At 47.5% G+C, this 16,199-nt stretch overlaps 1 protein-coding gene across 2 annotated transcripts in view; it reads left to right on the top strand.

Annotated features, from left to right (window-relative positions):
* Positions 1-6,190, top strand: part of LOC144893597 (uncharacterized) — a 65,681-nt gene extending 59,491 nt beyond the window's left edge. For both annotated transcript variants that reach the window (XM_078784200.1, XM_078784247.1), the window contains 2 exons: positions 283-423; positions 558-6,190. In XM_078784200.1, coding sequence (XP_078640326.1) covers positions 283-423; positions 558-1,963 — 1,547 coding nt within the window. In that variant the 3' untranslated portion in view covers positions 1,964-6,190. The remainder of the gene's footprint in view (positions 1-282; positions 424-557) is intronic.
* Positions 6,191-16,199: the final 10,009 nt, after the last annotated feature.

Genomic DNA, 16,199 nt, shown 5'->3' with positions numbered 1-16,199 from the left:
GATTCTATCGGCTTCACGCATGCGCCGAAACGTCTGCAAGCCGAATTTGTAGGCTCTAACCGCATTCAAATTTACCGTGCAATTACCGCCTCCTGGATTCGATGTGCATCATGGGAATAGACTCCAGAGGGTTAACATCCGGAATTTTTCTTTAACAATCTTTAACTTAATTGTTATATTTGAATTGAAGTATACATTGTGTGGCGTAACATGTTCTATGAACTCTCCAGATGGTTCTCAATCTCATTTCCCTGCAAAAGACTGACGCTGATTTCTACACAGGTGATGTCTGTCCTGTAAATGTGGAAGGCAGACAACATGACAACGATTCATCTGTCACAGAAGATTCAAAATGTGCTTCTGCAAAGGAAGGTTCAGATGATATTCACATGACAAACGGAAGTGCTTCCTGTTTTGCATCTGGTGAGTGGAAATGTAAAAACATTAACATGCAATCTTTTGTATTGAGAAAATATAAATTTTCAGAAAAGTGTCAAATACTTTGCATTTTGATTTTGACAAAAAAAAAGAAAATATTGTGTTCTTTGTTTCTGTAGAACAATCGAGAAATAATATGGGACAAATAAGGTCCAGTCGCAGCTTGACGGTGAGGAAGAAGCCTTTTTTGAAGAAGCAATCACAAGATGAAGACTCATTTCCGAAGAAATACAAGTGCATGTCTGGGCCTCGCAACACCAAGATTAATATTAAATTAAACAAACTCAAAAAGGTTCGAGAAAAGCGAATTTGTTACAAGTGTAATGTGTGCAGAATGGATTTTGTTTCAACGAGTGACGTCAAAATACACATGAGGATCCACATTGGAAAACGCCCCCACAAGTGCTCTGTTTGTGATAAAGCTTTCTTGACAAAAGGTAATTTGAAGACACATGTGATGGTCCATGCAGGAGAGCGGCCTCACAAATGCTCGATATGTGATAAAGATTTCTTTGGAAAAGGTATTTTGAATAGGCATATGAGGATCCATACAGGAGAGCGTCCTCACAAATGCTCGATATGTGACAAAGATTTCTTGCGAAAATTGCATTTGACATCACATATGAGGATCCATACAGGTGAGCGTCCTTACAGCTGCTCAATATGTGATAAAGGTTTCTCTCATAACAACCATTTGAAATTACATACGAGGATCCATACAGGAGACCGTCCTTTCAGCTGCTCGATATGTGATAAAAGTTTCTCTCACAACAGTTTGAAATTACATATGAGGATCCACACAGGAGAGCGTCCTTACAGTTGCTCAATATGTGATAAAGGATTCCAAAGAAATGGTCAATTGAAAACGCATTATATGAGGACCCATACAGGAGAGCGTCCTTACAGCTGCTCGATATGTGATAAAGGTTTCCTTGGAAAAGGTGATTTGAATAGGCATATGAGGATCCATACAGGAGAGCGTCCTCACAAATGCTCAATATGTGATAAAGGTTTCCTTGGAAAAGGTGATTTGAATAGGCATGTGAGGATCCATACAGGAGAGTGTCCTCACAAATGCTCGATATGTGACAAAGGTTTCCACAGAAATGATCAATTGAAAACGCATATGAGGATCCATACGGGAGAACGTCCTCACGAATGCAAGATATGTGACAAAGATTTCCTTGAAAAACGTCATTTGAAAACGCATATGATGATCCATACAGGAGAGGGCCCTTCCAAATGCTCGATATGTGATAAAGGTTTCTTTGCAAAAGGTGATTTGAATAGGCATATGAGGATCCATACAGGAGAGCGCCCTCACAAATGCTCGATATGTGACAAAGGTTTCACTGGAAAAGGCGATTTGAAAACGCACATGATGATCCATACAGGAGAGTATCCTTGCAAATGCTCGATATGTGATAAAGGTTTCCCTAGCGACAGTAAATTGAAATTACATGTGAGGATCCACACAAGAGAGCGACCTTACAAATGCTCAAAACAACAACAACATGCATTTTAAGGCCATTTTCCCTGCTCGAGCGGGGGTTGGCCTTGCGGTCACCATGATGATCTTCTCCATTTTGTCCTATTTTCTGCATCTCCCCTTGTTAACCCCTGCCCGCATTTGTTCTTCCACCATCTTTAGCCAAGTCTTTCTCTGTCTTCCCCATCCTCTACTCCCTTCTACATTCATTTCCATCAGTCTTCTCAACCAGTCAGTTTCATCCTTCCTCAACACATGACCAAACCATCTCAACCTGTTCCTCTTCACAACATCAATCACAGGCTCTATTCCTGCAAATCTAGCTCCAGACCTAATTTAAAATCTAATCTAATCGAATCAAATCTAAAACAAAACTCTGGACCTTACAAATGCTCAATAGGTGATAAAGGCTTCTCTAACAACAGCAAATTGAAATTACATATGAGGATCCATACAGGAGAGCGACCACACAAATGCTCGATATGTGACAAAGGTTTCTCTCAAAAAAGCAATTTGAAATTACATACAAGGGTCCATACAGGAGAGCTGAAATCTGAAACAGCAGGATCTGAAAAATGACGTCAAGAGTATTTTGAAATTGAAGAAACCTGAAATTGTACCACTGATAGTCGGAGCAACAGGGACTCCGGATGATCAAGAAAACCCCCACTGAGCACTTAAAAGCATTCTGGGGAATATCATGACAAACAAGATACAGGTGGAGGCTGTTAGATGTTCAGTGAGGATTCTAAAACGGGCCCTTGGAACAAATCTATGAGAATGAAATTTCACATCGTGGTTCATGAATAATGACCCTTCACCGAAAAAGGAGGTGGAGATTTTGAGTTCAGGGAGAACTTACTCGCACCTCCTAAAACCCGCATATGGAGATAACAACCAACGAGAGCGTCCTTACAAAAGTTATTTTTTGACGAGGATTTTATTTCTCAACGGAGCTTGAACTTCCACAGTGCAACCCACGCTGGAGTGCTCACGTAAAAAAAATGCTCTGACTTGGGAAGAGTTTTTCTGTTAAAGGTTTGTTAAATTCACGTAGCATTACCCGTGCCAGGTTGTGCATGCTCCTCTTGTATGCGTTCCCCAGCAGTAGACGAGATATTCAGTGAACCAGCAAGGAGAAAGCTATCGTGAAAGCGTACATCCCTTTGGGCATATTCCTTGTGAGCACAACTCCTCAGAGAACCACCTGTAACTCCGGACAACCAGCCAGCACCCCTGATCCCCTTGATGAAAAATTTGATGCCAATAATTCAAACATTCCTCACCCCTCCCCTTCAAAACTCCCCCCTCACACCTCCCCTTCAAATCTCCACCCTACTATTTTTCTCCATTTCTCCCCCCTCCCACCTCCTCAAAGCTGCCTCCTCCCCACTTCCCCTCCCTTCCATCACATACCTCTACCGCTCCCCTTATTTTGTGTGTTATGTGTCGGTTTGACTCTTTGTGTGATTAATGTTCGCTCTTGCACGAGCCTCGATCTTGTATACAAAAAAAAAAAAAAATCTGCTTAACAGATACCTTCCTCCTTCAAGATGTCTCTGATTCCTTAATATCTCTTCCTGGTTTCTCCCTCCTCCGGTATGATAGGCCCGAGCCTTGTCCTGGTGGTGGGGTTGCTATCTTTATCAAAGACTCTCTTCCTCACTCTCCTTGCACTGCCCTCTCTCCACCCCACCCCCAAGAGTAGCTCTGGCTTCGGCGTCTTCTCCGCTCCCACCTTTTGTTCATATGTGTTCTGTACCGTCCTCCAAACAGTGATGACTCCATTTACATCTCGCTGTCTGACAACATGGACTAACTTCTATCCACTCATCCCAACTCTCTCTTCCTCATATATGGCGACTTGAACTGTCATCATGCCAACTGATTGGGTGTGGGTTCCTCTCACACCAGCGATGAGACCTCAGCAAAGGACTTCTGCGACTCACTGGGACTGACACAATCTGTCAATTTCCCAACCTGGATCTCAGCAAACGGAGTATTTTCTCTTCTCGACTGGGTTATGACTGACTTCCCTGCAAATGTCTGCTGCTCTTCTTCTGCTCCAATCGGTTCTTCTGATCATTTCCTTGTTAAAGTGAACATCTCTGGCCAATCGCAGAGAGCCTCCTCGGCACCGATGAGTCTGGCATTTAACTCAGGCTGACTGGCATTGTTTTCAAGCAGCCATCAATCATCTGGACTGGTCTCCCATCTTTACTGCCTCTGACATCAACTCTTCCTGGGAATTCTTCCAAAGTAAACTGCTCTCTCATGCATAGATTTATCCCATCTCCTCTTCATTTGTCATACCCTTCCTCCCGTCCATGATGCACTGAAGCTTGTAGTGAGGCAGTTGCCATGAAGCAACTTGCCATCACCTCATGGAAGGCAAATCCAACTGAAGGTAATCTCATTTCCTTTCACAAAGCTCAGAACAAGTGTATCTACCCTCATGAGAGCCCGGAAACAGTATCTCCCTGCTCTCAAGACTGAATTCTCAAACCTGTCGCCCTCATCCAAATCCTGGTAGCATCTGGTCAAATCTGTTTCTGGTGTTTGTTCCCCCATCCATCCCCTCCCTTACCTCAAAGGGCTACACAGCTGACACCGCACGTGAAAAAGCCGAATGCCTCAACTCTGTGTTTGCGTCAAAATCTTGTGTCCCAAACCCATCTCTCTCTGTATTCACCGTACTCAGTCGTACCCAGCTGCTCCTGGACTCTGTGTCCTTCTCTCCTGACAAGGTGGAGAACTTTTTGTCAAACCTTGACTCTGATTCTGCAACTGGACCAGACTGCATCAGCCCACGGGTCCTAAAATCCTTCTCTGCCTCTTTACCTCACCCTTTCTCTGTTCTCTTCACCCTCTATTTTGTTCAAGGTCATCTGTCATCTGCTTGGAAATCAGCCAACATTACCGCAATGCACAAAAAGGTGCAAAAACAGATCCTTGAAACTACAGACTAATCAGCCTGCACCAAACAATCAGCAAGGTCATGGAATCGGCCATCGCTTCTGACATCAAATCCTTCCTCATCTCTAATGGCTTGATCTTGGATCATAAATTTGATTTCTTAGCAGGACGTTCTACTCTGGACATGCTGCTTCTGCTCTCTCAACAATGGATGGAGATACTTCATGCCAAACAATAAATCAGAGCCGTCTCCCTCGACAGAGCACATGCCTTAGATACGGTCTAGCACCCTGCTCTGCTCACCAAACTCAATGGAAATCTCCACGCATGGCTTGCAGACTTCCTCTTGGTGGTCTTTCTGTCTTCGACCGACTCCTCTTCAGCCTTGCTTCCCCATCTCTCTCTGTGCTCTGTCCCACAAATGTTCCTACAGGTCGCACAAGATCTACCAGCAACCCTCTTGTGGTTAAACTGCCAAAATCAAGACTCTCTATTCACCTTCACTCTTTCAGTCCTCTTTTCTCCTGCCTCTGGAACAAACTCCCTCACTCTTTTTCAATCCCACTCCTCCCTCCAGGCCTTTAAAACAGCTGTTCACTACCATTTCTTATCTTCTCCCATCCAAAACCTTGATCTTTTCTTCCCCTGTTAATTCACCCCAGATCCACTTTTTTGAAATTCTGACCACTCCTGGATGTCCGAGCAGTGTCCATGTGTTTTTTTTTTTTACCTCTCCCACCCCCCCCCCCCCCGCCCCCTTCCCCATGCTTCCTCCCCCAAGCCCTCTCCCTCCCACAGATCTCCCAATATCCCTGCTCTCCATCTTCTCTCCCGATCCTTCCTTTTGTCATATGTTTGATGTGTCAGTTTGTCTTTTTGTGATCAATGTTAGCTCTTACACGAACCTCGATCTTGTGTACAAAAAAGAAAAAATGGTAACATAACTTAATCTCTCAATCTGTACTTGGATCTCAACGTGCTTCTTTCAGGGCCTTTCTTCGAATGCAGTTTTGTTATTCTTGTCTCTGTCCTTCCCATGTATCCAGCCAAGTTCCATTTGCGTTTTTTGATTGTGACCAGTGTCTAGAAAATTTGTTTTCCATCTGATTTAGTTTTTTTTCTGGTCCCGTTTTAGTTCTGCTCAGATGGAATCTTTCCATGGCAGTTTGGACATCAATTTTTACTCGATCTTTGCTGTCGTCCATGTTTCATTGCCATGTGTGATATTGGGAGAACACCCTTGTTGTAAAATTGTTTATCAAAAGAAGAGTCCTGCCTATGTTTTTCCTTAAACTTTAATTTGTTCAGGGTTTCACAATAAAGAGAGGTCCTCAAAGCACAAATGCACTGCCTGTGTTTTTGTGAATATTGTCACGCGATTGCCCTCGGTTAAGACTGGGGAATAGCGGATGGAAACGAGCTTAACGAGGCGTCCGGGTCAATGGTGGATTTGCTATACACACGCGGGTGGAAGAAGGAAAGAGGAAGAAGAAGCGGCGAGATTTACCTGGCAGTCCGCGCGCATTCTCCAACCTGCGAAGTGATTAGATTCACACGAACACTGAATTATGTACAAAAAGAAATAAGGTTTTATTGCCACGGATGCCAACAAGAATGGGCCGGCAAAATAAAGGTCCTAAATCGGGACGTCCCCACACCTCACTTCAAATACACGGACGAAGGAATATTCAAATAAAATAATCATTGTGTTGGGGTTTGTGTGGTGCGAGTTTAGCTTTTGTGATTCGTAAAGAATCGTCAGGCATCGAGCGCGTTCGTGCGACGCAGCGCTGGTGTTGGCGGGAACTGCCTGGTCGTAGGCGCTGAGCAGCCCTCAGCGCGCCCACGCGATCACTCGTCAGGTCCCGTGCGTGAATGCAGTAAAGGAGGATCGTCAGCGCTCCAACAGCAAGCCTAGCTCGTCATTCGTATGTGAGCACAGGGGAAAAGAATCGTCGGCACTCCGTCTCTCCACCAAAGTCTGAAGGCAAGAACAGGTCCAAGCGCAAAATATGCCAAGAATTGAAGAGAGGCAGAGGCGAAGAGAGAAAATGTCGGTCAGCGAGTCGTTTTACTGATCGTCTTCTGACGTCACCCTGTATCTCTCCCAATCATTGTGTCATTTATTGGTGGTCTTTCGCGCATTCTTGCATCACCGGCGCTTGTCCTTCAATCAGCGCGTCGCTTGTTGTGGCTCTTTCGCGCCTTCCTTACCGATTGGCCGAGGTGTCATCGGTCGGTGGCCAATCAGTGTCGCTCCTTTACCTTCCTTACTCCCAATCCCGGGGAAGCTTTTTGTCCCTTCCCTGACCAATCACACGACATCATCAGGGGGCCCACTACATCTACTGCCACTCGCTCAAGTGGTGCTCCCACGTTGTACACCTGGAGCGGGGCCTTGCGCGCACGTGGGGGTCCCTTCTTACTGCAGTAGAGGTCGCAGGATCTCACCCAATCTTGAATGTCCCTGCCCGAATTCACCCAGTAGAACTTTTGCCGCAATTTGGGCAAAGTTTTGGCCACGCCCAAATGTCCCATTGTCCTAGTCCCATGTACGTGCCCCATAACCACTTCCTTCAATTTGTTTGGTACAATTATCAACCGAAGCTACATTGCCCGTTGGTGTGACCCATTTCCAATACAAATGGCCATCTTTCAACCCCAACATTTTGCCACTGTGCCCAATAGGCCTTCACCTGGGCCCCGTGTGGAGCAATCTCCTCCCAAGAAGGTCTTTTGTCCTCCTTTAGCCAATGAAAAAGGGGCCCCAAAACAGGATCCTCCCTTTGACTCTCTCGCTAATTCACATCGCCCAATTCAGGTGGGAGTTGTGGCAAAGTTTGCCTTGTCACTCTCGCTGCATATCGGCATGCATCAATTTGATCCTGCCCAATTGGATCCTTGGCTTCCTGTCTATCACAAAAATTGCACTGTGCCTCCAAACAGGGCCACCAAGAGAGCGCGTCTGCATTGGCATGTGCTTTGTCGGGCCGATGTTACACAGTGACATTATACTGCTGCAGCCTCTCAAGCCACCTGGCAATTTGTCCCTTCGGCTCTTTGAACCGAAGAAGCCGTTGCAAGAAGGCATGATCCACTCGGATCACAAACTCCCTCCCACAAAGGTAGGGGTGAAAGTGTCCAACTGCCGAGAGTAGGGCCAATTTATTTGCATGTAACGCAATAATTTCGCTCGGGCCTCGAAAGCGCCCGACTGTAATACGCAATAACCCTCTCGACTCACTTGCATTTATGACAACACAGCTCCCAATCCTTCCGGACTTGCACCCGTATCAAGGATGTAACTGCCATCATCCTTCGGTTTTGCCAAAACTGTGTCCTCCACCCGACATTGTTTTAAGTGACTGAATGCTTCGATGCAGCTCTCTCACCATATTAATCGGGCTCTTTTCTCTGTCAATTTGTGCAAGGGTCTTGCGATTTCTGCAAAATTTGCCACAAATCTCCTGTCGTAGGAGCAGAGGCCCAAAAATCCTCTGACTTCCCTTACATTTTTGGGGGTGGGCCACTCTTTTACAGATTTTACCTTTCCAGGGTCAGTGGCCATGCCGCTCTCGCTAATCACGCGACGTTGGTAAGTCACCTCTCTCCTGAAAATTTTACACTTGCTCGGATTCAATTTCAACCCAGCACCCCTTAACCTATCAAATACCTCTGACAAATTTTTAGCAGCATGTTCAAATGGGGGAGCGTGGACCAATACGTCATCCAGATAGACGAGGCAAGTCTGCCATGGTAAACCAATTAAAACACGTTCCATCAGATGCTCAAACGTGGCAGGGGCATTGCACAATCCAAAAGACATAACGACAAACTGCCAGAGTCCCTTTCATGTGGTGAACGCTGTTTTCTCCCTCACCTCTTTATCCATTTCCCCCTGCCAATAACCACTCTTTAAATCCAATGTGGAGAACCATTTTGAGCCTGAAACAGCATCGAGGGTGTCGTCAATCTTTGGCAAGGGATACGAGTCTTTGAGTGTCACGTGATTGAGCTGGCGGTAATCCATACAGAACCGAGTGGTCCTGTCCTCTTTTTCACCAGGACAATTGGTGACACCCAAGGACTCACCGAGGGCTCGATAAATCCGACTTTTTTCATTTTGCTTACCTGTTCTTCCTCCTCTTTCTCAGCGAAAGGGAGCCCCTTTGGCGGTTGGCGAACAGGCCGAGCCTCACCAGTACTAATTTGGTGCCTGACGAGGCTCGTGCGTTCAACATCCTCAGGAGAGAGAGAGAGAGAGAGAAAACATCCAAGTTCTTACCAACCAAATTGTGCAAAGTCTCTACCTGCTCCGATGTTGGGCTCTTTTCAGAGCGTGTCATCATGTCCCGCACTCCCTCTGGCCAATCACATTTCCCCAAATTTTCCCCCTTTTCCGGCTGTACTGGCAAGCATGTGGATCCACTTCCTCCGATGACCTCAACTGCATGACTGCATTTGGCTATGATGGCTCCACCCCTTGCAGTGCGAGGGTTATCGGACAAGTTGAGCAGCGAAACTGCCAACATAGGCCCACGGGTGTCTACGAGGGCACAACCCACCGTCCATCCTTTGGCCCGCTGTGAGGACCACGACTCCATTCGCCCCAGCTGGCCAATGTGTTGAACACCTGCTGCTAATTCCACCTTCACCACAGCCTCGGAGTTGGGAGATACGGTCACAGTGCGCACCACCTCCAGCCACGTTCCCTGCACCTCATCATCCCCCAGTCTTACCATCTGCAGCCTGTCAGTGCCCAACCACATATGACCACGCCCGAGGTCTAGTTGGCAGTCGTGTTCCACCAAGAATCTCAATCCCAGCAGACATTGATCGCACACTGAGGCCACCCATGCCACCACATTGACCTCCAGACTACTGAACTCCATCCTCACCACACCACGTCCCATTAATTGGTGCCGTCGCCCCCGTAGCCAGTTGAAGGCTGTGTCCTACCTGATCAATTTTATCCCAGCCTCCAACACTCTGGTCTAACACACTCAGGATTGATAATGGTGTCATTGGCCCCAGTGTCCACCACAGCCTCACAAAATTCCCCCTCGATTTTGCATCGAACACTGAGATTACCCATGGAAATTTATCCGCAATTCACTACTTTCACAAAAGGAGGGTGCTTCTCCACACACTTGCCAGCTGAGCATGGCCCCATATGCTTGGCTCGTTCTAGTTTCCCAAACACTCTATGGCGACAGGCCCAAGCCTAGGTGGTGATCCTCTTTCTGGCACCTGTGGTCTTACTGTGGGTCCCCTCCTTTCTGGGCTGAGACCTGTTAGGAGGTGGTTTCCCAGGTGGTAGTCGACAATCCCACTGTACGTGCCCTCTTCTCCCACTGTACATGCCCTCTTCTCCCACACCTAAAACAAGTCCCCAAGGTTACCCACAATCCTCCTCTGCTGTAACAATAGCTGCTTGTAAAGCAGCAACAGTATGAAGAGAAGGAATAATTTAGCATCTTATTTTGCTTGTCCTCAATAATCAAAATATGTCTCCAATTTCGCTGATATTTCGCACAATGATACTTGTGTCTGCCCCTGGCTCAACTCTATTTCAAAATATGTTTACTTTTATACTCTGGAACAATTTGTTCCACCTTTTGATAAGCTGTATAATCCAAATTAGTATTTACTCTTCCCATCGTTCATTCATTTTCTGAGCCCAAACCCCCAAGGGATTTGGCAAGGGATACGAGTCTTTGAGTGTCACGTGATTGAGCTGGCGGTAATCCATACAGAACCGAGGATGCTATCTAGCATTGTGATGCTAGATAGCACCAGGCGGATTGAATTAGCCCATCATCCCTCAAATTTGAGAAAAAGCACTCCAGTTTACTCGAATTGGGACACTGCATCACCGGCACCGTCGTGTTATTATTTTGCAATTCCCATTTGTCAACATCATGTCACATTAAATTTTTCCGGTCAGGTACTATGCATAGCATTGTGTTCCCCTGCAACCACGTGTACGCAACCTGTAATAATGCCTCCGGCACCTCTCTTTCCAAACCAGTTAGTGTGCCTGCAAATTACTGGAGATGTCGCCACCTGTTGGAGCTCACCAATATGCCAGGCTCTCCGAATTCTCCTGGAATAAGCTTCGACAATTCATGTGATTTAAAACATCTCTGAATAACTCCATTAGTCACGCATGCTGTCCCAACACACATGCACATCCATGGCCCATGGAAAGGGTTGCACCCACATTAATTTGGGATTCCGCATCTCAATAGCTACTTTTACACAGCTGTTCAGAATTTATTATTCGTATGACCATGAAATTATTTGCCACCCTTGCCAGAGGTTACCCCACTTGGGCCCGTTTGTTTGTTTCTACATTTTTCTCTGCAACTGCTCGGCCATTTGACAATAAATTTTCACCACAGGCCCACATCCACCTGTAAAATCTTAAATGATAATTATGATATCTTAGGTCATGTGGTTTGGTGGTTACAATTCGAACAAAAATTCTTCCTTAAAATTTTATCTCTTGAACCGCTTTATTGATTAATGCAAAACTCCAAGGTAATGTAAAGCAGAGCACGCATCCAAATCCCAATATGATTGCCTCACAGTTTTGCAGCCAAGAATTGTTATTGTTTGGGAAAAGAAAAACTCCTACCTCTTCTTCTCCTCCAGTCTTCTGGAAAGGTCTTCTCCAGTGGAAGTCTATTAACCATCTTACTGTTTGAAGTCAGTGACATCTTGTTTGTTACTTACGTTGTCTGTTGCCCAGAATGCCGGTAATAGCTTGCCTTCTCTCCATCTCAAACAACCAACAATGGCAGGCAGGACCAATCGAGAGACAGCACAACTAACGATGGTCAAGACCAGAGGAGAGTACTGTTACGGATTCGGGGATCGGCTCCCCCTTTATCAAGGGGGTTGGGGGGGATTTGATCAACTTGTCTTTTAAGCTGGCCGTCACCAAGTCCTGTAAGCTATGACGTCACTTCCGGCCCGTGGTAAGTAGGGTTGTAAGCCTAATTGGTCTTAGTACCTAAGTACTACCACCGGCCGTAAAGCGAGGAGATAACTCCCACCCGAGCCGAGGCGGTAATGGACACGCCGAACGAAGCGAGCCACAACTCAGGCCGTTAACAAGAACTAAACCCGATCCTGAGCGGTTCCGAAATCGTGCCACAGGTACTCAATTGGGAAAAGACTAAAGCGATCGGATGGAGAGGAAACCAGAGTCAAGGAAGAACAAAGCGTGGTTTATTAATTATGTACAAAACCAAAGAGGAAACGAAAGGAAAGAATGTACAGGAAGGAGAAGAAGCAAAAGGACACAGGGCAATCTTAACTATACAGTCTTAACTTATTACCCCGGACAAACATACACACTCACACGGGATGGTAGATGGTAGGGGGGAAGGTCCAGGTAGGTCGAATCCGTCCAGGTTCCGGTTCCACGGGTGAAGAACGGCAGGCAGCTTCGCGTGTCGTCAACCGCGAGCGGACCTTACATATAGTGGGGGGACCGGGATGCTGCGTACGTAATACGTTTATCGTGCCCAACGCTCTCTCTCTCTCCCGATCAATATTCGTATCAAAAAGGCAGTTCGTATCAAAGAGCAATCAGCGCCGCTGAATAACTCCTCGCGCGGTCCGTGCAAAAAGGAGTCCCCCCAGCGCAGTCCGTATAATCGAGCTGTCTCCGCGCAGTCCGTATCAATCGAGCTCCCTCACGCAGTCCGTGCATACGCGCGCGCTCCCGACAAGTCCGTTAACAATGGAGTTCCCTCGTGCAGTCCGTGATAGGGCTTGGCACGTGCACTTATATATTGTGCCTCCAGATCAATCCGCGCGCTTGGAAACCACGCCCGCCAGCGAGCTCATCTCAGCCATGGTTGGTTGGCGAGGGCTTACCGGCTCCGCCCTTGACAGCTAGTTGACAGGGCCACACCTTGTCCTTGGTGCTCCGCTCCCTTCTTCCTCGAGCTTGACTGCGTGCGTAATGGCGTCTGGAGCGAGCGCTAAGGCGTGTAACAGAATTGGGAGAGAGACAAGCCCCGCCTGTAGGGCGCATAATGGCGTCGCTTGGAGAGAGAGACTGCAAAATGACCAGAATTGGAATGGGAACTATTCTTATTTAATTCACGCAACGCAGATTCGACTATTGGGAACACAGCCTTAACTTAACACATAATAAGGAAATAACTGAGATCCTAAGGTGACCTACGTGTTGCTGTGGCCTAACTATGGGTGCTAGCTTTGACCTTTTAATGATGAGAATTATTTACAAGAGTTATTATTTATTTAGAAAAGTGTGGGTTCTCAAAACCGCAACACTGCACCCTCCTTTCCTCCAGGCCCGGCCCGGGCCGAAACAAAAAGGACTATTTTTTTTAAAATTAATGTGACACTGAGGTGTGGGTACCCTCTACTTTTAACCTCACCCTGAGTGCGACAGTTTTAATATTAAATATGTCCCACCTGCTGCGTTGTCCTACCTAACTCTCAACCGAATTACGGAATGATTTTCAAACTACACATTTAGCCGGTGGGGAGCATTAGTTACAAGACACTAATTTGATTATTTACAAAACTCGAACCCAGGACCTGTCTTTTGTGCGAAGAAGAAGATATTTTGAAAAGAGGAAAGGCTATTGCCATGCACTGCACCGATACACCATACCATATGCACCCATAAAATAAAATGCACCAAAAGCACCGTAAATGAAAATGCACAGAAAAGCACCAAAAATAAACATTTTAAAAATAATAAATGGTGTCTTCTTTCTTCTCTGCTCTGCTGGGCCGCTTGTTCTGGTTGTCTTCTTGCTTGCTGTTATTTATTAAAAAGGGCACACACCGCGTCCGCTTTTTATTATTGATTTGGCCAGCAGGGCCAACTCCGGTGGTCTACTGCTGGGCATGGATGCCACTTTAAAAACAGTGGTCCGCAACCAGATACCGCTGGCAACAATGGTCGGTCCCAGCAGAGACGCCAGGCCACAGAACGTGTGGTCCAGAGATGATGCCAGGCCACAGAACGTGTGGTCCATAGGTGGTGCTAGGCCACAGAACGTGTGGTCCATATGGTGCATCAGTGCAGGCCGGAGGCAGCGAAGGTGCGGGCGCACAACTCCGGTCACCTGCGCACTCCCCCCGGGCCCAAAAAACAAGTCCATGAGGGGGGGAGGAGGACAAGCAAAGCAGCGGGGTAAGGGCGCGAGGGTACACATCAATACAAAGCAATGCAGACATGAAGGGCTGAGAAAGCTCATCCCTCGCGTACGTTCCCCCCATGTCACCTACCCTACCTTTGCCCTTACCTGTATTTACACAATTTACAAATTTATCAATTCGTCTCTACTGTCTCGTCCCCCATATCTCCCCTTATGCCAAATTCGTCATCAATCCCTCCTAAGGAGGTAGAGATGGAATAAACACAATGTCTCCCCCACGTCCTGATGCGTCTTTCATTCCCAAACATTTGCAAAATCATGGTGTGGAGTCACATCACCGAGGTGAGTGGATGCAGATGGTGCGAAGAGATTTTCCTCCTATCTATCTACTGAATGACTTTATCTCTTTGCACTACCCGGGGTCTTTCCCTGCAAAACCATTGGCCATCTTACTCTGTGGTTCTAAAAACCAATTCCCATTGTCCATACTGTGGTGCTCTACCAATTTGGGGTCTCACTCCCCCGATTCTTCACCCTGTGCCCTCGCACAATTTCGGGGCTGGGTCGTGTGGCTCACCAGCAGGTCTGCTCACCTGCACACCTCCGCCACTGCAGTTGCCACCTGAGCTTACCTAGCTCCTCACCCTAACCTACCTGGGGAAGGCCCTCTGGCTCCCTTACCCCACTCATGCCCCCTCTGGCATCGGGAGACCCGGGTCCTCTCTCGGGATCCACGGGCCCCACTGAACTCTACTCAAAACTACCTGGCTCCCAGAGCCGACCTGCGGACTCACCTGGCCGACAGACTACCAGTGGCGGAGTGCCCATTTAATCATTCTCACTAACAGGCCACACGCCCAGCCATTCCATTTGACTCATGCACCCAATCACACACTTCTTTCCACTACCTGCACCACAGATGTCAATATCCACCCACAATTTACCTACTTCCTCTACCTACTTTTAATCTACCCTACCCGGGTACTCGTGAAGGGGGTCCATCCTTCCCCCATCCACTCCTTCGCACCATACACTTCACTCCACGTATTCCACACTCCCACTCCACACCATCCATTCCAGACCATTTACTCCAGACCATCTATTCACTTTTACACACACACATCATTCATGAGCATTGCCTCATTTCATCACCAGCACTACCATGAACTTACATTCGCAATGCCTCATTTCATCACTCTCACTCCAAACACATAGCATCATTGCACTAACTATTTTTCCCTTCTAAAACTCGTGCTTCCCCCTGTCATCCCTTACACGATGCACATCTCACGTCATTATCAACCAACTACCCTCCTCTACGTCCCCACTACTTGTATCATGTCACTACTTAACTGTTGGTCACCTATGGTCATCTCTAGGTCCCTCCCGGGCTAGTTTGTACAGCCAATCCCCATAAATCCTCCAGCTCATGTGCCCAAAATGATGTGAGGTGAATGGTAAAACTACCATTCGCCATCACTATCGCCATTACTACGACTATGCCAGTCCTCTAGCACTACGAGCCCCCATCGTTAGAGGTACTGGGTCCCACCTCGGCATCTAAAGCCGAGGTGATCCACGAGGGCGCCTGCTCGCCGGTGTAGGGTCTTTAACCAGTCGGTATGGACGATCCGAGGGAGGGCTCATGGCCCCATTTTGATCTTAACGACCACGTCATAGACTTGCGACAGGACAACCTCCGGGCCTTGCCAGGGAGAGGTGAATTTGGGGCAGCTACCCTTCCGCCTCCGGGGATGAAAGAACCAGAGCTTCATCCCCGGAGCGTACTGACTCCCCTGGCTCCGGTGGTCGTACCTGCGCTTCATCTTGGCCCCCGCCAGCTGGAGCTGGCGGCGCGCGAAGGCGTGGACCCGCTCCATCCCTTCTTCTAAGTGACGTGCGTAGCCCTCCCTCGGCGGGATATTAGTGGTGTCTGGCACGGGACCGCATAGCAAGTCGGCGGGAGCCCGCAACTCCCGCCCATACATAAGCAACGCTGGACTGCATGCGGTGGCCCCGTGCTGGCTAGTTCGGTAGGCCATTAACAAATACGGGAGATGTTCGTCCCAGTCGTCCTGATGGGTGGTGGTGAACAATGCCAGTTGTTGGATCAAGGTTCGATTGAACCGTTCCACCATCCCATCAGATTGTGGTCGCAAGGGCGTTGTCAGTGTCTTTCTAATTGACAGGAGTCTGCACACATC

The sequence above is a fragment of the Myxine glutinosa genome, chromosome 1 (genome assembly GCF_964187855.1).
Source record: "Myxine glutinosa chromosome 1, kmMyxGlut1.1, whole genome shotgun sequence".
Taxonomy (NCBI): domain Eukaryota; kingdom Metazoa; phylum Chordata; class Myxini; order Myxiniformes; family Myxinidae; genus Myxine; species Myxine glutinosa.
Note: the sequence above shows the minus strand (reverse complement) of the source record. Positions and strands in the feature narration are given on the sequence as shown.